At 61.4% G+C, this 21,799-nt stretch overlaps 5 protein-coding genes across 5 annotated transcripts; 2 read left to right on the forward strand and 3 right to left on the reverse strand.

The window, feature by feature from the left end:
* Positions 1 to 139: 139 nt before the first annotated feature.
* Positions 140 to 1,864, reverse strand: MRPL49 (mitochondrial ribosomal protein L49). Its single transcript, XM_058662389.1, has 4 exons — positions 1,561 to 1,864; positions 958 to 1,102; positions 535 to 659; positions 140 to 462 (listed from the first exon to the last, which is right to left on the reverse strand). Exons 1-4 carry the CDS (start codon positions 1,846 to 1,848, stop codon positions 316 to 318), a joined length of 705 nt encoding a protein of 234 aa, XP_058518372.1. The 5' UTR covers positions 1,849 to 1,864; the 3' UTR covers positions 140 to 315.
* FAU (FAU ubiquitin like and ribosomal protein S30 fusion) lies at positions 1,757 to 2,991 on the forward strand. Its single transcript, XM_012930247.3, has 4 exons — positions 1,757 to 1,882; positions 2,074 to 2,332; positions 2,695 to 2,750; positions 2,824 to 2,991. Exons 2-4 carry the CDS (start codon positions 2,113 to 2,115, stop codon positions 2,947 to 2,949), a joined length of 402 nt encoding a protein of 133 aa, XP_012785701.2. The 5' UTR covers positions 1,757 to 1,882; positions 2,074 to 2,112; the 3' UTR covers positions 2,950 to 2,991.
* A 2,179-nt stretch (positions 2,992 to 5,170) lies between these two features.
* ZNHIT2 (zinc finger HIT-type containing 2) lies at positions 5,171 to 6,443 on the forward strand. The gene has a single exon (XM_004596690.2). The coding sequence runs from the start codon at positions 5,217 to 5,219 to the stop codon at positions 6,390 to 6,392; it is 1,176 nt and encodes a 391-aa protein (XP_004596747.2). The 5' UTR covers positions 5,171 to 5,216; the 3' UTR covers positions 6,393 to 6,443.
* A 113-nt stretch (positions 6,444 to 6,556) lies between these two features.
* TM7SF2 (transmembrane 7 superfamily member 2) lies at positions 6,557 to 10,030 on the reverse strand. The gene is made up of 10 exons (XM_004596691.2): positions 9,944 to 10,030; positions 9,430 to 9,626; positions 9,293 to 9,347; positions 8,884 to 9,078; positions 8,678 to 8,781; positions 7,623 to 7,742; positions 7,380 to 7,548; positions 7,139 to 7,219; positions 6,935 to 7,057; positions 6,557 to 6,831 (listed from the first exon to the last, which is right to left on the reverse strand). Exons 1-10 carry the CDS (start codon positions 9,993 to 9,995, stop codon positions 6,671 to 6,673), a joined length of 1,257 nt encoding a protein of 418 aa, XP_004596748.2. The 5' UTR covers positions 9,996 to 10,030; the 3' UTR covers positions 6,557 to 6,670.
* Positions 10,031 to 10,251: 221 nt separating this feature from the next.
* Positions 10,252 to 21,799, reverse strand: VPS51 (VPS51 subunit of GARP complex). Its single transcript, XM_004596693.4, has 10 exons — positions 21,464 to 21,799; positions 21,033 to 21,162; positions 13,528 to 13,674; positions 13,226 to 13,445; positions 12,419 to 13,136; positions 11,930 to 12,145; positions 11,569 to 11,787; positions 11,143 to 11,264; positions 10,961 to 11,048; positions 10,252 to 10,632 (listed from the first exon to the last, which is right to left on the reverse strand). Exons 1-10 carry the CDS (start codon positions 21,677 to 21,679, stop codon positions 10,372 to 10,374), a joined length of 2,337 nt encoding a protein of 778 aa, XP_004596750.2. The 5' UTR covers positions 21,680 to 21,799; the 3' UTR covers positions 10,252 to 10,371.

The raw sequence follows: 21,799 nt of genomic DNA on the forward strand, positions 1-21,799 counted from the left end.
GTCTCCCATCTGCCCCCCAGAGGCCTGCAAGTCAGGGTGGGGCCAGGTGAAGCCAGTCTCAATACCATCAGGGTCTCCAGCATGGGGTGGGGGCCTCCCAGGGTGCACCTTAGCCCTTTCAACCACAGTGCCTGTCCCATGGGGTTTTTTAAAATTTATTTTCATCTATTCAAAGGCAGTGGCAGAACCCTTAGAATTTCAGTAGTTGAGCCCCACATGAAGAGAAACCCACAGTGGGAGCAGAGCCAGCAGCTAACAGCAAGATGCCAGCCTGGAGGTGGCGGGGGACACTGGCATGTAGGCTGCCCAGCTGCCTCAGAAGCCCTTCTCCACAAGCCAGGCTTTGAGCTGCTCGTCAAAGTAGCCCTTGACCCGCAGGCTGCCTGTCACCTCGTTGACCTGAGTGACAGGTGTGTGCCCCAGCAGCGGAGTCAGGAACTCTTCCACGTCCTTCTGCAGCGCCTGCAAGAACATGCAACCTCAGGCCAGGAGTCCCGGGACCTGCCCAGCCCGCCAGATGCCACGGCCACTTACCCAGATGTCCCCCTCCACCTTGCGGATCACGGTCATCTGCCGATTACCGTGCGTGATGTCCTTGTACACGGGGACGTTGTGCATCCGAGAACGCCGCACGAAGTAGGGCAGGTCGGGGAGGGGGGCTGTGAGAGGGGCCGCCATGGGGTGACTTTTCCGAGGACTGAGCCCCACCACCACCACCGCAGGGGGCTAGAGCACCTGGACAGTCCCGCTCAGGGGCTGCCGCCTCTGCATGAGTCTACAGTCAGCGCCAAATTATTCCCTTTGGTTCCCCAGCCACAAACATTGCAGCCAGCTCTTCCCCGTCTCGGCTGGGTCGGGGAGACCCCACTGGGTCTGGGGAACAGCGAGCTGCCAGCCTGAGGGTTCTCAACAGCCAGCCCTGAACCTGCTGGGTGGAGGGGTGTGCCCCCAGCTCACCTCTGGGAGGCTGCCAGCCGCAAGGGGTGGGGTACTGTTCATGCTTTGGGGGCTTGGGGATGCTGGTGGGAGGTAACAGGCGCTCCACAAACCGGTACTCTTCCTCGGATTCCACAAAGCCGGGCTGAGCCGGAGGCCCCAGGCTCTGAGAAGACAAAGTCACGTGTGGCCATCAGCCCGGGCAGCACCAACACGGGAGAGGCGGGAAATTCATGGACAGGCAGACAGAAGGGTTAAAACAAAAGCTGGAGGCAGGAAGGATTTCCAGCTCTAGGGGTGCAAGGCACAGGTGGGACCCCACAAGCAGCCCAGGGGATCTGCAACCCTACTGTCCACCAGGCCCACCGGGATCTCGGGGCGGCATTCAGACCGTACCCGGCACTGCTGCAACGATCAGCCGGGCTTGTGACTAACGCCCTTCTGAGCTAGGACACGGTGTCCAGCTTCTCGGACCGCCTGCCCGCTACCCATGCATCGGCTGCCGCGCAACCGGGCAGCGAGGGCCGCTAAGCAGTTCCAGGGCGAATCTAGAACCGATGCCCCGACCGGACAGGTGCACGGAGGCCACCCGCGAACCCCACGCTCAGCCCGGCGCTCGCTCACCAGCCGCCGCAGCCCGCAGCCCGGACGCCCGCCGGCTAGCCAGCCCCGCACGGCCGCCCGCACCGCGCCCGCAGCCGCCATCGGGACGGCCGGCACAGCCTCTCTGCGCACGCGCGGAGCTCGGCACGGGGCAAGCACGCCTGCGCAGGGCGGAACGGGGCGGGGCTCCAGGTCAGGGCGAGGTGGGCGCACCGTAGTGACGCGCACGGGCGGCGCTCCGCAGTGACGCACACGACGCAGGCCTGGAGTGCTTGCGCGCTCTCGCTTCTTCCTCTTTCTCGGCTCCATCTTGGTGGCGGCGGCGGGAGGTCCCGCAGTTCGGGTGAGCCGGCGGGCTGCGGCGGCTGCGGAGGCCGCGAGGTCGGGGCGGACGGCGAGCGGGGCCGGCCGAGCACCCGGGCCTGCCGTGTGTCTCGGGCTGCGGTTCCCACGGCGTCCCTCGCTCGGGCCGGGCCCTCCCCACGTGCCCCTTCCCTTCGGGGCGCCCCTGACTCTCCTCTCTCCGGTTCCTAGATCTCACACACGCGCCGCCTTGCTTCGCCAGTCGCCGACATGCAGCTGTTCGTCCGCGCGCAGGAGCTCCACACTCTCGAGGTGACCGGCCAGGAGACGGTCGCCCAGATCAAGGCTCATGTGGCCTCCCTGGAGGGCATCGCCCCGGAGGACCAGGTCGTGCTGCTCGCGGGCACCCCGTTGGAGGATGACGCCGTCCTGGCCCAGTGCGGGGTGCAGGCCCTGAGCACGCTGGAGGTGGCCGGACGCATGCTGGGCGGTGAGTACGGCCGAGGGTGCGCGGCCCCGCGAGGGGGAGAGGCGCGGTGCGCGGCCCCGGGAGGGGGAGAGCCGGGGTGCGCGGCCCCGCGAGGGGGAGAGCCGCGGTGCGCGGCCCCGGGAGGGGGAGAGGCACGGTGCGCGGCCCCGGGAGGGGGAGAGCCGGGGTGCGCGGCCCCGCGGGGGGGAGAGGCGCGGTGCGCGGCCCCGCGAGGGGGTGGTAGGATTCAAGGCTAACCGGATGAGAAAGCGACATTGCTTTAAGGCTAAATCTTGGTTGTCAGTTGGGGGACACCCCAGGTCTGACTTGGGGGGCGACTTGCGACTGGAGGTCTCTTTGATCCTTCCGTCTTTTCCCGACAGGTAAAGTCCACGGCTCCCTGGCCCGGGCGGGGAAAGTGCGAGGTCAGACTCCGAAGGTGAGTGGGGACGGAGTGGGGAGCCCCGAGGAAGGCCGGGCCGGGCGGGGTCTGACCCGCCCCCTCTGCCTAGGTGGCCAAGCAGGAGAAGAAGAAGAAGAAGACTGGCCGGGCCAAGCGGCGCATGCAGTACAACCGGCGCTTCGTCAACGTGGTGCCCACCTTCGGCAAGAAGAAGGGCCCTAATGCCAACTCTTAGGGTACCCCGCAACCCTGGCACTAATAAAACTGCTTCGCCCACTCCCATCATGCTCGCGTGTTCGTTTGCTTGAGGCGGGGGGACTGGTGTCGCTTTTGTCCCGGAGAAGTCCTGTGAGAAAGTGGGAGCCAGCGCTCGGTGTGTGTGGGAATATCATCACAGGCTGGATGTCCCAGAACAGGGAGGCAGGCCGTTCTGGGTGGGACATCCCTGTGCTCCAGCGGGGGGCGGAAGGGGCTGGGCAGGAGCTGGCTGCCCTTCCCTGCACTTGGGGCCAGCCCATGGCCTTGGTTCAGTTCAGAGACAGCCTGTCCACCTCACCCTTGGACCTTTGCCGCTTGATCGTCTGGCTGATCACGCGTCTAATTGGCTAGCTGAGTAATTGCTCCAGGTTCCGGACAAGAGGTCCTTGGGGGCAGGATCTACAGGGGTTTGTTTGTTTTTTGGTGTACACTGAAGAAACGGGATGCTTTACAGCCTTCAAGAAAGTGAGGCTCCCTGTGAGAAAGGGGGTGAGGAGTGAGTGGACAGTTCCCAGGCTTGGGGTGTCCTGTCGCAGCCTCGGCCACACTGCACGGGCTACGCTCTGCACTTGGTGTCTGTTGCCATGACCAAGCACAGACCTTGTGAATTCTCGGCTGTGGAGGCCACAGCCAGCCAGCTGCTTCTGAGAGCTGTCAGCGCCTGAAAGGATCCATTCTAGCAGAATGTTCTTGGGGCCAGGGAAAGGGTTTGTTTAAAAGGATCACAGAAAGGCAGAGAAAAAATCCATTTGCTAGTTATCTCCTCAAATGAAGGCCAGCTTAGTTCAGGTCAGCCATCTCAGTGCAGGGCCTTGGGCCATCTTTCCCTGCCTTCGCGGGCCATGAGCAGGGAGCTGGATTAGGAAGTGGAGGAGCTGGGACACGTGGCAGAGAGTCTCTTGTACCACTGGGTCCAGCCTTGTTCCATCTCTTAATACTTGAATAGAATGAAGTGTAAGCACTGAGCGGGAGGACAGCTGACCTGGTGGCCAAGACACCTGTGCCTTTTGGGACCAGGGTTAGCCTCCCACGCTGATCCCTGGGAGGTTCAAGGGTGAGAGTTTCAGGAGAGATTCGGACCCTGGCAGAAGTCCAAGTGCAGTGTGGTAAGGCATGCGGCCTCCTTGACTGGGGTGGGGGCTAGCAGCGGGGCTCAAGCTGCTGTCACGTCCGTTCCCCCCGCAGCTGTCTGCTAACGCCCCTGAAAAGGCAGCAGATGAGGCCTCCCTCTATAATTCTGCTTTTGAATAAACATTAGCAGAAAAAAAACAAGATGTCAACCTGATGAGGTGGTGGCCCTCTTGGTGGGCAAGTAGAGTTTCATGGTAGATGAGATACTTGGTGGTCCATTCCAGGCTTCACTTTATTTCAAGGCTAATCCCCATGCCAGGTTCACTCTAAACCCCCAGCAGCCTGGGCTGGGCGGGAAACAAGGATGAGACACGGCCCATCCACAGGCCAGGAACCCAGACCATTGTTCAGGTGGGGGACAGTCACTCCTGCCCTCCACCCCCAGGGGTGCTGAGCCCCGCTCAGTGGGCATCCCAGGCATGTTGACCTTGAGCCCACGCATGTCTTCAAGGTGTTTTTATTTTTACTGGAAAGGCAGATTTTACAGACAGGAGACAGATCTTCCAGCCACTGGTTTACCACCCCCCCCAAGTGGCTGCAACAACTGCTAGAGCTGAGCCTATCTGAAGTCAGGAGCTTCTTCTGGGTCTCCCACACACGGGTGCAGGGTCCCAAGGCTTTGGGCTGTCCTCTAGTCCTTTCCCAGGCCACAAGCAGGGAGCTGGAAGGGGAGTGGAGCAGCTGGAATAGGAACTGGCATCCATATGGGATTCCGGCACTTGCAAAGGATTAGCGAGATGAACCATCGCGCGAGCCCCAATTTGTTCTTTACTTTCCAGTTTCCTAGGCAAGCTCAGGACACCAGGAACACGTCTAGTCTCCCAAGGGCTGGGCCTAGTCGGTGCTTACTAATGAATGCTGCCAGTACGGTTGCCCGAGTTAATTTGTATTTTGTGGCAGTAGTGACATTTTGGTGTAACCATTAGGGGGCGAGCAGGAACCGACGAGATATTCGCTTCCTATTCCGTAACCGGCAACTGCGCCTGCGTCCCAGGGCTCGTCGGGGAAAGGGAGGCTGACTTGGCTTCCGAGTGAGGGCGGAAATCTCCGCGAGTCCAGGCGGAAATAACGGAAGCCGCACTGGACGCTGACTCGCACGCAGCACCCGTTGCCATGGAGCCGGCTGGGCCGTGCGGCTTCTGCCCGGTGGGCGAGACGCGGCCTGCCCGCTACACCTGCCCGCGCTGCAACGTGCCCTACTGCTCGCTGCGCTGCTACCGGGCGCACGGCTCCTGCGCCGAGGACTTCTACCGCGACCAGGTGCTGGGAGAACTCCGCGGCCGCAGCGCCTCCCCCAGCCGCCTGGCCAGCGCCCTGCGCCGGCTGCGTCAACAACGCGAGGCCGAGGACGAGCCCGAGGAGGTCGGCCTCAGCCCGGGCTCGGCGCCCGGCGGCCTGACGGGACTCTGGGAGCGCCTGGCGCCCGCCGAGAAGGCCACCTTCGAGCGGCTGCTGAGCCGAGGCGAGGCCGGGCGTCTGCTGCCCCCGTGGCGGCCGTGGTGGTGGGGAGATGGCCGCGAGGACGGACGTCGGCTCCTGGAGGAGGTGGAGGAGGCGGCGGGGCCGGGGCCTGAGGACGGGCCGGGGCCTGGGGACGAGCCCGGACCGGGGCCTGGGGACGAGCCTGCGCCCTGCCCGGTGCCCCCCGTGCCCGTCCGCATCCCGGCGCTGGCCAGCCTGAGCCGCGGCCCGGCCTCGCCGCTCGTGCGCTTCCAGCTGCCCAACGTGCTGTTCGCCTACGCGCACGCCCTGGCTCTGTACCACGGGGGCGACGACGCCGCGCTGCTGCCGGACCTGGGCGCCACCCTGCTCGGTGTGTCAGGGGCTCTGGGCGCCCAGCAGGTCTTCGCCTCCTGCGAGGAAGCCCTGCAAGCCGCCGCCCACGTGCTGGAAGCCGGCGAGCACCCACCGGGGCCGCTGGGCACACGGGGTGCCATGCAAGAGGCCGCCCGCATACTGCTGGGCCGTGGCCAGGCCCAGCAAAAAAGCTACACCCTGGCAGCCCTGGGGCACCTGGCCCAGACCCTCGGCCGCGCCCGCACACAGACCGCGGAACCCCAGGAGCGCGAGCGCCTCTATCGCGCCCGGAAGAAGTGCCAGTACCTGCTGGCCTGGACCAACGAGAACGAGGCGGCCCTCACGCCCCTGGCCCTGGACTGCGCCCGCGCCTACCGAGCCCACACTGCGGCGGCCGAGGAGGTGGCCGCGCTCACCGGCGAGCTGGAGCGGCTCTGGGGCGGCCCTGTGCCACCTGCGCCCAGGACACTCATCGAAGAGCTCCCTGGCTGACGGGGGGGGCGTGGGGGGTCGCCTGGCCGGGAATAAAGCTGTGCCAAGTCACACTGCTGGGCTGGTCCTTTTTGGAGTGACAGCTGTTGTCCCACCCATTGCGCCCAAGCCATCTCGGCTTGGCGCTGGCCCCCACGCTGGCCCCGCAATGAAACAAGCACAGAGAAAGTTCCAGGTGTTTATCCAAAGGAGGCCCTGATTTCTCTGGTCTTCCCTGAGGCTGGTGGATGAGCTCCGGGCTCCTGGTCCTGAAGAGGAGGGTGGCGGGCGAGGTGGCCTCAGTAGACATAGGGCAGGATGCGGTGGGGCACGCGGCGGCAGTACTCCTGCCAGGCCCGACCGTACTTCTGCCGGCACTGCCGCTCGTCCCGGGCCTCCCGGTGCACCAGCAGCGCCGTGAAGTAGAGGATATAGAAGTAAGGCAGCAGGTGGGACAGTCCTGCGGGGAGCAGGGCTCTGGTAACTGCCCGCTTCAGTGCCAGGAGCCCCACCCCCCGTTTGTCAGCCCTACACCCGCCACCCCACCCCACCCAGCTGCTCACCGCAGGGCAGCGACCAGGCCAGCGCCATGATGAGATCCCCAAGGTAGTTGGGATGGCGGACCACCCCCCACCAGCCGGACACGAGCAGCCTCCGCCCCGTGGCTGTGGGGATGGTCTCCAGGCCTGTGGAAAGGCAGGTGATGCGGCTTGGGAACTCTGCAGGCGCCCTGCAGCCCACTTGCCCGGGAGTGTCACCCCGCTCACCCGCCACGCTGGGGTCAGAGGGGTTCTTCCGGAAAGTGTTCTTCTGAGAGTTAGCTCCCCGGAAGATGTAGTAGCCAAGGGCTGGGGGGGGGACAAGGTGAGTAGGTGATCAGGATGGAAGGTCACCCTGACCCTGCCTGCCCACGCCCTGGGGACCACCCCCACCTAGTGCACGCTGAGTGAACTGAACGTGAGACGGAGGAGGGGAAGTGGCGGCTCATGGGGCCCCTTCCCCACTGACCATTGAGGAGGCAGATGGCTCCGGCTGCGGGCAGCCCCAGGGGCTGCGGGTGATGCAGCAGGAACTGCGCCTGCAGGCTGTAGGTGAAGGGAACCCAGGCCAGGTCCCCAAAAGCCAACATGAAGCCAAAGCCGTCGTGCGTGATGTCCATGGTGGTGAGGACGGCCTCCTGCGGGCATGCAGTGGCTCAGTCCCCACCATGTCCCGGGACGCCCCTGGCCACCCTGCCCACTGCAGCCTCACCTCGTACCACAGGGCGTCTGCCACATACAGCAGCTGGAAGCCATTGACCAGCCACATGGCCAGCGAGGGGCTGCCCCGCAGCTCCGCCTCCTGCAGCAGCAGGGCCAGGTTGAGCAGGACCTGGGGACACGGGGACAGGGCAGTCAGCCTCAGAGCAGGATCAAGCCACCCTCTCTTCTGTTGGGCTGTCCTCACTGTCCCTGCAGCCCCAGGGACACAGAGGGGCATGAGCCACTCCGGAGGTGGCCCTGCCTGTGGGATCCCGCCCCTCCCTGCATGGAGAACAGGGTGCCCAGGGGCCCTGTTTTGTGGAGCTGAGGACCCCCCAGTCATGTGATGTTGGGGTGCCTGGCTCACAGGAAATGCCAGCGGGGCTGCCCTGGGCACCTCATTGGTCTAGCCCTGAGCTCAGAGTCACCCTTGAGGTCAGCTCCACCTGCTAAGCCTCACAATCTTAGGGCACAAACAAGATGCCTGCAGGCAGCCCAAGACCCAGACCCAGGCTGGGCACTCGGCACCCCTGCCCACGGGCAAGGTGACTCGCAGGAGTGTGGGTCGCTCCCGGTAGCCTTGACTGTAGCCCAGCAGACATGACTGTTAACCAGATACAAACGGAAGGCCCAGGGACAACCTTAGGTCCTGACCACCAAGCGGTATATGACCACCCAACCTGACCCCTGACCTCTGCCTTGACACCTTGCATGCCTTCCTGACCCCCACCTGCCTACTGCCCTCCCCTCGTGAAAATGCAGTGGATTAAAAAAAACCTCATTCCTCTATCTGGAAGGTAGGTTCTACGAGGCATATTGTCATTATTTTCTTTCCCATTTGTCTTTGGTCCTCAGCACCCTTGGTGGGCGGTGGGGGGGAGGGGGCAGCCCCAAGGGTACATGGTGGGTGGACGAGTGTTAGTGGAAGCCGTGAATGATTCATGACCTCTGTCCGTATGTAAGTGACCCCTCCTGCCCACTCTGGAGGCTTCACACACCGCCTCCCCAGCCCGAGGCCAGCGCTGCCCAGCCCTGCTCAGCCCTGCTCAGCCCTGCTCAGCATACCCAGCCCATGAGGCCAGGCCGCAGCTCACAGAAATACTTGAAGTCAAAGGAACCGATGCGAGGGTTGAGTTCTCGTCCCAGGAAAAAGTCATATATGGGATTGCCTGCAGTTGATAAGAGGAGGGTGAGGGGACAGGCAGGGCATCCCCTCTGCCAAGGTCAGGGGTCAGCCTTCATTTCCAGCCCCTGCTGGGGTCCCCTCTCACCTGAACTCCCCCCAGGGGCCAGGGCGGAAGCGGGGGCTAACTGAGCCTTCAGGTAGAGAAGCAGACTTAAGACGAAGGCGGTGAGGGTGGCCGCGAATGCCAGGGGCAGGAGCAGTTCCGGGAGCGCCCCCAGGGGCAGGCCGGCAGCAGCCCCCAGCCCCACCAACAGGGCTGTCAGCACCAGCGCCTGGAAGCCTGTGCGGGGACACGCGGTGAGCCCGGGACGCGCCCCCTCCCACAGTCCAGGGTTCAGGGTGTCCCAGACCTCACCTAGTCCTGGGCTTCCCTCCCTCCCCCGCGCCCTGCCCTAGCGCAGCCGCACACTTGGTAGGGTTGTGGGGATACCCTGCGTCTACCCTGGACCTTCCCTGCTCCACCCCCACCGCTGACACGGCTCCCAGCAAGGCACCATTAATGGGGTAACGCAGGCGACTCTTGTCCTTCAATTCCAGCCCCTCGGCCACCTGCAGGTTTAAAGAGGGGCCCTGGTGAGGCCGTGGGCGGCCACCACCCACCCACCCACCTCCCGCCAACCGAGCCCCACACCTTGCGCGCGGGCAGCAGGTAGAGCGCTGCCTGCAGACCGAGCCAGGCGAGCACCAGCAGAAGCGCCCGCGGGCTCCACAGCGTCTCCAGCCCGGGCAGGTAGGGGGGTGGGCCCAGGAGGCGCGCCGGGCCGGAGCCGGCCACCAGCAGCAGGTGGAACATGGTGCCAGGCAGCAGCAACAGCAGCGCCGCGGCGCCTGGGGGAGGGAAGGGCTTCGCGTCGGGCGTCCCCAGCCTCCGCAGGGAAGCTTCCATTACTAGCTCCTGTCATCCTGCTCCGTAGCGCTCAACCGCTCCGCTGCTTCCTGAACCCATCCTGGTCCTCAAGTCCCCTCCAAGCGCCTCTCAGGTCCCTGTACCTTACAGGCCTCCACCCCACAACTGCCGGAGTGCTGCAGCCTCCCACAGCCACCCCCACCCCGCCGTCCTCCACACTCCCCCAGCCTCCGTGCTCAGATCCTGTCCCTCCCCCGCGGGTAGCTCTTCGTGTCTGTTCCCCTCTCCGCCCCGTTACCCAGGGGTCCCCCGAATTCCAGCGGGGCCCGGGAGCCCTGAGGCGGGGCCATGGTCTCGGTGTTGTCGGGGGACCGGGGCTCACAAAGGCTGCTCAAGGAAACACTGCCCGCCCATCCGGTCCCGCTGCGCCTGCACCTGTCTTGCCACAGCTTGGCAACCGATAAGCGTTATAAAGTGACGCGCCCCCTGCCCATCGTGGGCCCAGCAAACCAGCAAATCGGCTGCCTGGGGCGGCCGCAATACAAGCCACTCAGTAGCCTCGGTCTCCAAGCCCCACCCCCGCCAAGTCCCGCCCAGCCAGTGACATGGAGGAGGCCACACGGGTTTATTATGGGGATTCAGACACTCGCCCGCTGGGGAGGGCTGCGACCAGGGCAGGCCAGGCTGAGACCGCGGGGCTGGCCAGTGGCTTAGCAGCGGCTGTGCCTAACCACGCTCGCAGATGACCTCGACAACACTGGGCTCCATGGGCACTGGGTCTGGGCAACGCAGGGCGGCTGAGGCTACCACTTCATCCAGCAGCAGGTGCACAAGCTCCTCGTCGGCCACGAAGCGCCACAGGTAGAGCTGCAGGAAATGGCAGTCCACCTGCACCTGCTGCAGCCCATAGCGCCCAAAGGTGCGCAGCCGCACACACTCAAGCAGCGTCTTCAGGCTGATCTTGATGATGCCAGTCAGCACAGACACCTGCAGACGGGGAGGGACAGGGACACGCAGCTCAGAACCAGCAGCTGCGGGGGGAAGGGTCCCAGGGCCCAGACAGGAAGGAGAGGGGAGTGGACCAGAGGGCCCAGCAGTCGGAGGCAGAGAAGGAGGGAACCGGAATCAGTAAGGAGCAGAAAGGAGTCACTGGGAGGATTAGGACGTGTGTGTGGGGAGACCATGGCAGAGGCATCCCTGCCCAGACCCTGAATGGGGCCATGGGGTGCTGGCGAGGGGGCTCCAGCCACCTAGAGACGGGTGCTGGTGGTGTGAGGCTTCTCCAGCCATCCCCACGCCCTCCCTGGCTGCAGACCTTGTTGAACTCCACAGGGCTGAACACATCGATCCGCTCAGAGAACAGCTTCTGGATGTTGCTTAGGAGGTTGGTGTCCATGGGCGCACTGCATGGGTGGGGGGGAAGACGGGGGAGTCACCGGCCGCCCTGCACCCCTGGCCTTCTGGCCGCTTGCCCTGTGCCTCGCCCGCCCCGCAGACCTGGGCGTGTAGCTGGGTGCGTAGCGGCCCTGCTGCCGGGAGCTGCTGTACACCGAGAAGGTTCTCTTGCTGGAATCGCTGCTCTGCGCCTTGCGGACGCCCTCCTCGTACAGGAGCCCCACCTGGTGGCCAGAGGCGGTACTGCAGCAGGCACATGCAGACCCCCCGGGGGCCCTGGGGACCCTTACCCCTTTTTCGCTGCTGGGCCTGTGTCTACCGGGGCGGGCTCAGTATGTCTGGAACTGACCACGTGGCGTGGAGTGGGGCAAAGGCAGGCCCCAAGAGTGCTCTGGGTCCCCCATCTTCAGCCCCAGCCCAAGCTCCCTACTTGGTAGATTGGGGTGATGGTGCCCCCAGTCAGGCACTGTGGACACAAGCAGCTGGGCCCTTCTATCCTGTTCATCAGAGGGCGGCCTGGGCCCACACCTGCACGTCGATGGCTGTCGTGTCCTCCACCACCCGCTTCATGACAGCACGCACATTGCGTGGTTCCAGGGTGCTGAGCCAGTCCCGCGTCTCCACACTCTTGCGCAGCATTTGTGAGATGACCAGGCCCTGCACCTTCACGTAGTGGGTCAGTAGCCGCCGGGCTGTCTCCCGGGCCTCCGCACACAGGGTGCTCACAGGCGTCACTGGAGACTGGTCCTGGGTGGGGGCGGGGGTCAGTGGGTCCCAGGCGCAGCTCAGAAGATGCAGACAGCTGGGGGCCCAGCACAGGCCGGGAAGGCCCAGCCTCCTGTGCTGCCGGCACTGCCCTCCTCCCTGGCCACCTCAGCACCCAGCTCACCTGCACCAGGAACTGCTCGTCGGTGAGGGTGAGGATGTAGGAGATGGTGGCGGTCTCGTAGTCCAGGCAGAGGCGGGACAGCAGCAGGAGCAGGGCGGGCGGCGTGGCACCCCCCTTCTCCCCAGGACTGTCACAGAAGCTCTGGGCCGTTTGGCACATGGAGCGGATAAAGCCCACTATGAGGCCCTCGCGGACGCCCTGGCTGCAGAACTCACCCTGGGAGGAGGAGGAGGAGGAAGGCCTAGCTGAACAGGGATGTTCTCCCGGCTGACGCCCCAGGAGCTTAATCAGCAGAATGGGCCACCTGATGGCGGGGAGCTGCCACAGGGGACCCTGCTGCAGGGACCCTCAGAGCTCTCAGGAGACTGAGCCCACACCCAGCCAGTGCCGGGCAATGGCCGTTATGTCCCCAGTTGCCAGGGTGCTGTGAAGGGGCCCTGGGCAGCCAGCCAGCAAAAAGAGCGATGGGGGCCTGAAGGCAGAGCGTACCCGGAAGTAGGGCTTGTTGGAGAAGGACACCTCCTTGGCAGTGAAGAGATGCACAGCAGCCAGAGAGGCCTTGATGTGGCTCAGGATGGAGCTGGCCACGGTGGCCAGCAACTCGGCCAGGCCTGGGCCTTCCTTCCCCGCCAGGCGAGGTGCCGCCAGGGCCTGACGCACGTCAGTCAGGCAGCCCAGGAAGGCGGCCCGCAGGCCCTGCAGGTGATGGCCCAGGCGCTCCCGGGCCACTCTCTCCACGATCTCTGTGGCAGCCTCGGCCAGCCCAGCAGCAGCCAGCAATGCCCCAGGGGCCCGCAGGCGCCGGTGGAAGCGATCCAGCGCTCGCACCAGTAGCGAGTTGTCCCCGCTGCCCTGCTCCTGCGCCAGCCGCCGCTCCACAAGAGCAAAGTAGCGGCCGCCCAGCTCGCGGGCGAAGGCCGCCAGCTTCTCGGTGCCCGCGGGTCCCTGGGCTGCAAACAGCTCCTGGTAGGCCGCTGCCACCTGGCTGAGGCCGCCCACGAAGCCGCTGCCGCCGCGGTCCGTGAACTCCAGCACATCAGGGGCCGGCGGGGAGGGCCCCAGCTCTGCCTCCAGGCCCTTGAGCTCCGCCTCCAGGCGCCCCCGGGCGTGCTCCAGGAATTCAGTGCACAGCTCCTCGGCAGGTTCGCCCAGGGCCAGCAGCAGCTCCACGCACTCGGCCTGCTCGGGTGCGCCTGAGCCGCCCTCCCTGTGGACAAGGAGACGGCGGTGATGGGAGGGCCGGGGACCGCGCAGGGAGCGGGTGGGGGTGTTGGGATGAGGGCCGAGGGGCCCCACCTGAAGCGCTGGCGCAGCTGCTGGGCTAGGCGGGCCGTAATGAGCTGACAGTCATCCTGGATGGCACGGAAGGAGGGCAGGTGCTGGTACTGGCGCAGCACAGCCCGCGCTCTGCCCTGGTAGCGCACCGCCTGCCCATAGGCGCCCAGCTCCACACACTTGGTGAGGCGTGACGGCAGCTCAAAGAGGAACTGCAGCTTCCGCAGGAGTGCGTGGACCCCTGGGAGACAGGGAAGAGGCGATGTAAGCCCCGAGCCGCAACCCCCAGAGGACCCGCTGTGGGCGCCTCAGGCCGGGCGCACCTGCCAGCTTGGTGATGCGCTCGTGGCGGTCCTGCAGGGTGGCGCTGATGCGCGCGCTGAAGTCCGTGATGACGGCCATGTTGGTGGCCAGCCGGTCCATCTCGTCCTCCATCTTGCGGAAATCGTTCTTCATCTTGCGGATGGTGTCTGCCGAGCGGGGGCGGGGCAGGCAAAAGGGGCCGGGAGTCAGTGCGGCGTTGACACACACCTGCCCGTGACCCTCAGGACTGCTGCCCACATCTAAAGAGGCCGAGACGACTGGGACATGGTCTCTCTCCTTGAAGGGTCCAAGGCTTCCAGAACACTCTTCTGGGTTCCTGACAGCTGTCTCCTCTTGTCCCCCTCCTGTACTCTCCCTCGGAAATCAACAACCACGGGAACGAGCTTTCCAACGACTGCTGGCTAACCTCAGTCCCATCCACGTCGTCCACTTGTCCCTACCTGCACAGGAACCACCCCCTCCGCACATCTCGGCTTCGAGCCCTGCCTCCTCCTAGAACTCCATCACCTGGCCTGGCTGCCCACTACAAGCCGTGGCCCTCTTCAGGAACTGTGGACACAGCAACCCTGGCACTCCATCTTGGTTCCCACGTGCCCCTCGTTGTGGCCACCGGGCCTCCTTCTTTCTGCCTGCTGTGCAGCCTCAGCACAGCTTTGGCCCACACAGCCACTTCCTTCCCACCTCCAAACAGCTTACCAGGACACCAACTCGCCCCAAATGGTCTCTTTAATCTCAAGACTTCAGGGCCCCCCAGGGTCCCCTCTCCCTGCCATGCTTGCATCCCTCCCAGGGTCTGCCCAAGTACATTTTCTGCTCAACACTCAGCACTCCATCCGCAGTCCCGACTCCCAACAGGGACGTGGGAGAAATGCAGCAGACATCAAGTCCGTGTCTGCTTCCTGGTCCCTGTCCCTGCGGGAGCCCTGTCAGGGATTGATACCTTCAGCTTCCATCCCGTTCAGGCCCCATGCACAATGACCTACTTAGCATGTGGACACACAAGCAACCTGCCTGGCTCATTTCCCGAGCAAACCTTGGGAGTTTCCTAAAACCTGTTCTTCCACTGGTCTTCCCTCTCGGGGTGCTGGCTACTCCCAGAGACTGCCTTCTGGCTCTCACCCGTGGCATTCCCTCCACCCACAAGCCCTGGGTCTGCCTGCAACAGTGTCTGGGGAGCCACCAGCGTTCCTTGTCCAACGATCTCCAACATCTACTGGGGACCCTGAACTCCTCTCAGGAGAACCACTGAGATCAGAAAGAGAAGCCGAGTGGGGGCAGAGTCACCTCAGTTATAGGAGACTTTGGCAGTCCTCTGTTGATCCCAGACAGAGCTAGTGCAAACTGAAGGGCCAGTGCAGTGGCACACCACACTAACCCCCACCTGCAGCACCACGATCCCAAACGGTTGCCGGTTCGTATCCCCAGCTGCTCCACTTCCCTTCCAGCTCCCTGCCTGTGGCCTGGGAAAGCAGTGGAGGACGGCCCAGTATTTTGGAGCTGTGTACCCCCATGGGAGACCCAGAAGAAGCTCCTGGATCCTGGCTTCGGATCAGCTCAGCAACAGCCATTGCAGCCACTTGGGGAGTGAACCAGTGGAAGGAAGATCTTTCTGTCTCTCCTTCTCTCTGTAAATCTGATTTGCCCTTCCAATAAAAATAAATAAATCTTTAAAAAAAAGATGACACTGAGATGGTCCAGACAGCACCCTTAGGTCATGACACTACGGAAGCAGAAAGCAGTGGCACAGCAGGATGGGATGGACATGGGGTGCAGTGGCTGGACCACCCTGGGAGGCCCACACCCCACACAGGACGGGATGGACATGGGGTGCAGTGGCTGGACCACCCTGGGAGGCCCACACCCCACACAGGACGGGATGGACAGGGGGTGCAGTGGCTGGACCACCCTGGGAGGCCCACACCCCACACAGGACGGGATGGACAGGGGGTGCAGTGGCTGGACCACCCTGGGAGGCCCACACCCCACACAGGACGGGATGGACATGGGGTGCAGTGGCTGGACCACCCTGGGGGCTCATCCAACATCTGAGTGCTGGGTTTAAGACCTGGCTCTGCTTTTTGCACTACCTCTTAGCAAGGTGCACTCTGAGGTCACAGGAGACGGCTGAAGCGTTGGCTCCCTGCCACCAGGTGGGAGACCAGATGGAGTTGTGAGCTGGTTACGGCCTGGCCCAGCCCTGGCTGCTGCAGCCCTGGGGAGTGACCCAGCAGATGGGAACACACACTCCCTCTCCCCCTCTGACTTCCAAATCAACACAAAAGCATACAACTGAAACCAAGTGACCCCATCATTTGGAGGTAGATATTCTGTCCTTATCAACTGTTGCGCCAAAACCAGAGAACTGGGACATGGCCTAGTGGCTAAAGTCCTCACCTTGAATGCATCGGGAACCCATATGGGCACTGGTTCTAATCCCAGCAGCTCCACTTCCCATCCAGCTCCCTGCTTGTGGCCTGGGAAAGCAGTCAAGGATGGCCCAAAGCCTTGGGACCCTGCACTTGCATGGGAAACCTGGAGGAGGTTCCTGGCTCCTGGGCTCGGTTCGGTACAGCACCAGCCATTGCGCTCAATTGGGGAGTGAATCATCGGATGGAAGATCTTCTTCTCTGTCTCTCCTCCTTTCTGTATATCTGACTTTGCAATAAAAATAAATAAATCTTTTTAAAAATGACAAAAACAAAACCAGAGAATTGGGGTGGGCGCCTCGATGATCCTTGGGCTGGTGCATCCCATGCAGATGGCCTGGGTCAAGGTGGCCTGCCTGCTAATGAGCAGCGGGAGACAGCGGTGGTGGGTCAGGTCCTGTACTGGCCTCGGCCCACACCAGTACAGTGGCAGGGGGAAGCTCTCGCTCTCTGTTTCCCTGCTCACAGATGTCACAGAAATCTTCACACATGCTTATTTGTCTCTTAGGGAGTTGGTGCAGTTGGTCTCATGATCATATCTCTGACCAGACAACTGCTACTTGTATGGTCTCATAAATGAAACGTTTGGGCCCAGCGCGGTAGCCTAGCACCTAAAGTCCTCACCTTGCATGCGCTGGGATCCCATATGGGCACGAGTTTGTATTCTGGCTGCTCCACTTCTCGTCCAGCTCCCTGCTTGTGACCTGAGAAAGCAGTGGAGGACGGCCCAAAGCCTTTGGACCCTGCACCTGCGTGGGAGACCTGGAAGAAGCTCCTGACTTTGGATTGGCTCAGCTCCAGCTGTTATGGCCACTTGGGGAGTGAATCAGCGGATGGAAGATATTCCTCTCTGTCTTTCCTTCTCTCTGACATTCAAATATCTTTTTTTTTTTCAAAAATAGTATATCTGATTTTCCAATAAAAATAAATAAGTCTTTTTTTTTTTTTTTTTAAGATTCATTTTATTATAGCCAGATATACACATAGGAGGAGAGACAGAGAGGAAGATCTTCCGTCCGATGATTCACTCCCCAAGTGAGCTGCAACGGGCCGGTGCGCGCCGATCCGATGCCGGGAACCTGGAACCTCTTCCGGGTCTCCCACGCAGGTGCAGTGTCCCAATGCATTGGGCCGTCCTCGACTGCTTTCCCAGGCCACAAGCAGGGAGCTGGATGGGAAGTGGAGCTGCCGGGATTAGAACCGGTGCCCATATGGGATCCCGGGGCTTTCAAGGCGAGGACTTTAGCCGCTAGGCCACGCCGCCGGGCCCGATAAATAAGTCTTAAAAATGCACCCGTTGGTTTTGTTTTGTGTTACCATGCTCTGGGTGGTATGCTTCTGTTGTACACTTCATTATTCTGTGTGGCTTTTTTTTTTGGTACATGTTGTTTAATTTTCACATGTTTGCGAATTTCTAAAATTCCTTTTATTTGTTTGTTTTTAAAGAATTTATTTTTATGTCAAAGGAAGATTTACAAAGAAATGAGAGAAAGGAGAGAGAGAAAGAAAGATCTTCCATTCGCTGGTTCACCCCCCAAGTGGCTACAAAGGCAGGAGCTAAGACGACCCAAACCCAGCAGCCAGCAGCTTCTTCTGGATCTCCTACTTGGGTGCAGGGTCCCAAGGCCATGGGCTGTCCTCTACTGCTTTCCCAGACCATAAACATGGAGCTAGATGAGAAATGGACCAACCAGGACACGAACAGGTTTCCATATAAGATGCCAAGGCTTGCAGGTAGAGAGGATTAGCCAAATGAGCCATTGCAGCGGCCCTAAAATCCCTTTCTGTTCTAATTTCATATCCCAGGGGAAAACAAAAAACCCACAAAAATCTGAAGGCCACGCCCACTTCTGGGGAGTCTGTAGCACCATCGCCCTGTTTGCTACAGCTTCTCGCAGGTGCGTGGTGTTGAGGCAACCTGTTTCCAGGAGCAGCTCTGTCTTAAGGTGTCTCTGGTCTGATCACATAGTCTCCCACCTTTCTGCTGGCTCCTTCTGCATAGATGACCTTTATCAGCTCTAGGTCTGCAGCTACGCACACCTTTGTATTTCTTGCAGAAAACATATGGTGGAACCTTTTTAAATCCATTCCTCTCCCTGCCTTATTGAATCAGAGAGGCCCTGGCTGAAGCCAGGAGCCCAGGGACGTGTGTCATCACCCAGCGCCTTCTCAGGGACAGGATGCCAGTGGCTGATCCCCACTGGCGACACTGGCCCCACCTTGCTGGGCTTTCACTCTCTATTTTCAGTCATAGCTTGGGGGTGTCCTGCGGATTGCCAGTAGCAGCACCGTTTAGAACGACACCCTGCAGATCGATATGGAAAGGTTAAGATGTCTGTCGCCCTGGCCTCACTCCTTTACACCGTTACCCTCGCTCATGCCACGTGGCCTGTGAACACCCTCGGGCTGCATGAAGCGGCTCCGGAAGCCCCAACCATGTTTTCCAGCCCTTGTCAGAGACCGCTGGGCAGCCCACAGCCTGCGGCTGCTCTGTCCACTCGCCACAGCTCTGTTTCCCCACGCTGGGGCCCTGTGCGGCAGGGGCTGTTTGTCAGTTTGTGTCATTCTGCTCCGATAGTCTCCCATGACTGACCCTGTCGCCTCCTCTGCCACCCCTTTACATGTATTTGCTTTTATTTGAAAGGCAGATTTTACAGAGAGACAAGGAGGGATAGAGAGATCTTCCAGCCACTGGTTCACTCCTCAAATGGCTGCATAGACCAGGGCTGGGCTAGGCTGAAGCCAGAGCTTCTTCCACATTGGTACAGAGGCCCAAGCAGTTGGGCCATCCTCTGCTGCCTTCCCAGGCCATCAGAAGCGAGCTGGAAGGGAAGTGGAGAAGCTGGGACATGAACTGGCACCCATACGGGATGCCAGCGCTGCAGGTAGAGGGTTGGCCTGTTGAGCCACTGTGTTGGCTGTCTAGTTTTACTTTCTGCAGAGGTCTCTGCAAAAGTAAAATGAACAATTTAAAACTTTTTTCAAAAGTGGCATGAGCTGGGCACAGTGGCATGAGCTGGGTCCAGCATGGTAGCCTCATGGCTAAAGTCCTCGCCTTGAACACTCCGGGATCCCATATGAGTGCCGGTTCTAATCCCAGCAGCTCCACTTCCCGTGCAGCTCCCTGCTTGGGGTCTGGGAAAGCAGCAGAGGACGGTCCAAAGCCTTGGGACCCTGCACCCGTGTGGGAGACCCAGAAGAAGCTCCTGGCTCCTAACTTCGGATGAGCCCAGCTCTGGCTGTTGTGGTCACTTGGGAGTGAACCAATTGACAGAGAATCTCTCTGTCCTTGCTCTCAAATAAACATATAGACAAACCTGTCACCCGTCTGTCTGAACACAAACGCCTCAGTCCTAAGCTCCGTCCCCTTCACCTGGCACCTGGTCTTGCCCTCATTCTATTCCTTGTTCTGCCCCAACCAGGGTAAGCCCCCGGCCCCGCCCTCCTGGCAGGTCTCACCCCATTTCTCTCCTGAAGATTGTGCTCCTTTTCCACTCCCACTCTCTCTCCCGCCCAGCATGTATGCACTGCACACGCTGTTACCGTCCTCAGGTCTCACTTACGTTTGTCAGTTCTTTTTATAAAGACTAGTACATGTGAAAGTGTGACAGAGAAACATACACAAACACACACAGAAACACTGTTCTAGCCACTCATTCACTCCTCCAATGGCTGTAGCAGCCAGGGTTGGGCCAGGAACTAGGAACCATCTCAGTCTCCCACGCGGGTAGCAGCAGCCCAAGTGGGTTGGTCATCTTCCGCTCATCAGCTGGACTGCAAGAAGAGCAGTGCACTCGAGTGTGAGATGCAGGAAGCTTAACCCACGACACCACAACACTGATTTCCAAACATTCCACAACTCTCTCTTTAAAAACAAAATTTTTTTCAAAGACAGAATTAGAGAGAGATCTTCCACCTCTTGGTTCACTTCTTGAATGGCTGCAATGGTCAGCGCTGTGCCAGGTTGAAGCCAGAAGGCAGGAACTCCCTGCGGTCTCTTGCTGGCCCCTGTGACATGGAGCGCCCCTCGGAGCAGCTGCTCCCCATACTGGCTCCTCTCCTCCGGGCGCTGCTCAGACGCCACCGCCATAAGGTGGCCTTCTTTCACTCGCCCTGGAAATGGGCGCCGGGCCCTTCTCTGTTCCCTCCACCCGCTGCTGTCCTGGCTCAGGCCCCGACTGCAGTCCATCCTTAACCAGCAGGCGGGCCCCAGCCACGCAGGCGCTCTGCCCAGGTGGCTCACGGCCACAGCCCAACGGGAAGAACTACTCTTGACCAAATTAAAGAAACACAGGGAATGGTGGGGGTGGGGGAGAAAAGGAGGCATTAGGTGCGTCTTTCGTGAATGAATGCAAGGTTGCATAATTGACCGAGATTGAAAATTGCTGACTCCTAACACTCACTTTGTCATTTTCTCCTTTAAAATAAATAAATACGGAACTTGAGCTGTGGTTATGCATCAAGATGGGGGAATCCACCATGGGGGGAGGGTTTGGGGTGAAGGGGGGAGAATCCCAGTACCTATGAAATTGTGTCATGTAATACAATGTAATTAATGAATAAATGAGTAGAATAAATAAACAAACAAACAAATAAATGTGCTCCGGGGCCTAGCGGGGCGGCCTAGCGGCTAAACTCCTCGCCTTGAACGCGCCAGGATCCCATATGGGTGCCAGTTCTAATCCCAGCAGCCCTGCTTCCCACCCAGCTCCCTGCTTGTGGCCTGGGAAAGCACTTGTGGATGGCCCAAAGCCTTGGGACCCTGCACACATGTGGGAGACCTGGAAGAAGCTCCTGGCTTCTGGCTTCGGTTCGGCTCAGTTCTGGCCATTGTGCTCACTTGGGAAGTGAATCAGAGGACGGAAGATCTTCCTCTGTCTCTCCTCCTCTCTGTAAGTCTGATTTTCCAATAAAAATAGTAGATTTTTTTCTCCTTCTCAGTGTCTGACCACAAAGCCTTTGAGGGAGGGAGGGAGGTGATGGGAGCCTGGGTCCAGCCTACACATCTCAGACTGGCCATCCGGGCCAGTGGGGCAAGTGTGTCCCCTGCATTATGGTGCGTGGGCCAGGGCTGTCACCTGTGGCGGAGATGAACTTGTTGTAGTTTTCGTAGACCAGGGTCTGCATGTCACTGTCCAGAGCCCGGATCTGCCGCACCATGTCCTTTTCACTGTCCATCAGCTGGGCCAGGGGGCACTCTCTCCGCAGCTGCAGGAGTCGGGTGGTCAGCGCCTGGCCCTCACCCCGCCCACCCCATCCGGGGTTTGTCCGCCTGGCCAGGCTCAGGCTCCGTCCATCCCCTGGACCACGCCCCCTCCCTCCATGTCAGCCCAGACCTAAGACCCCACAGCAGCACCTCCGGCTGGTCCTACTCCGGCCTCACCCAGGGGCGTCCTCCGCTTTGGGGGGCCCTGCCCTGTCCCCACCCGAACTCCCCCCCCCAGCAGAAGACATGCTGGGTGGGGCTGTGGTCCGTTCCCAGGACATCCCCTGCCCCCATAACACACACCTTGTCCAGATAGACTTCCGGATCGAAGTGCGCCCCGTTGAGGTCCGTGGGGTCCAGTGGGTCCGGTCCCGCGGGGCGCCCGGCGCCCTCGCCCTCCGACAGGCCGTAGTAAAGCTTCAGCATTCCGTGCGCCTTCCGCCGGCGCTCCAGCGCCTCGGCCTCGGACCCCTCGGGGGAGTCCCCGGGGCCAGGCCCGGCGGCCGCCGCCGCCGCCATCGCCCCCACTGCAGTTCACGGATCGGAGGCCGAGAAGGAGTCCGGGAGAAGCAACCACTTCCGGCAGCCATAAAGTGCTGGCTGAACCGAGGCAGTGCTTCAACGGAAACCTTCCCCCTC

Source organism: Ochotona princeps, chromosome 4, assembly GCF_030435755.1.
Source record: "Ochotona princeps isolate mOchPri1 chromosome 4, mOchPri1.hap1, whole genome shotgun sequence".
NCBI lineage: Eukaryota > Metazoa > Chordata > Mammalia > Lagomorpha > Ochotonidae > Ochotona > Ochotona princeps.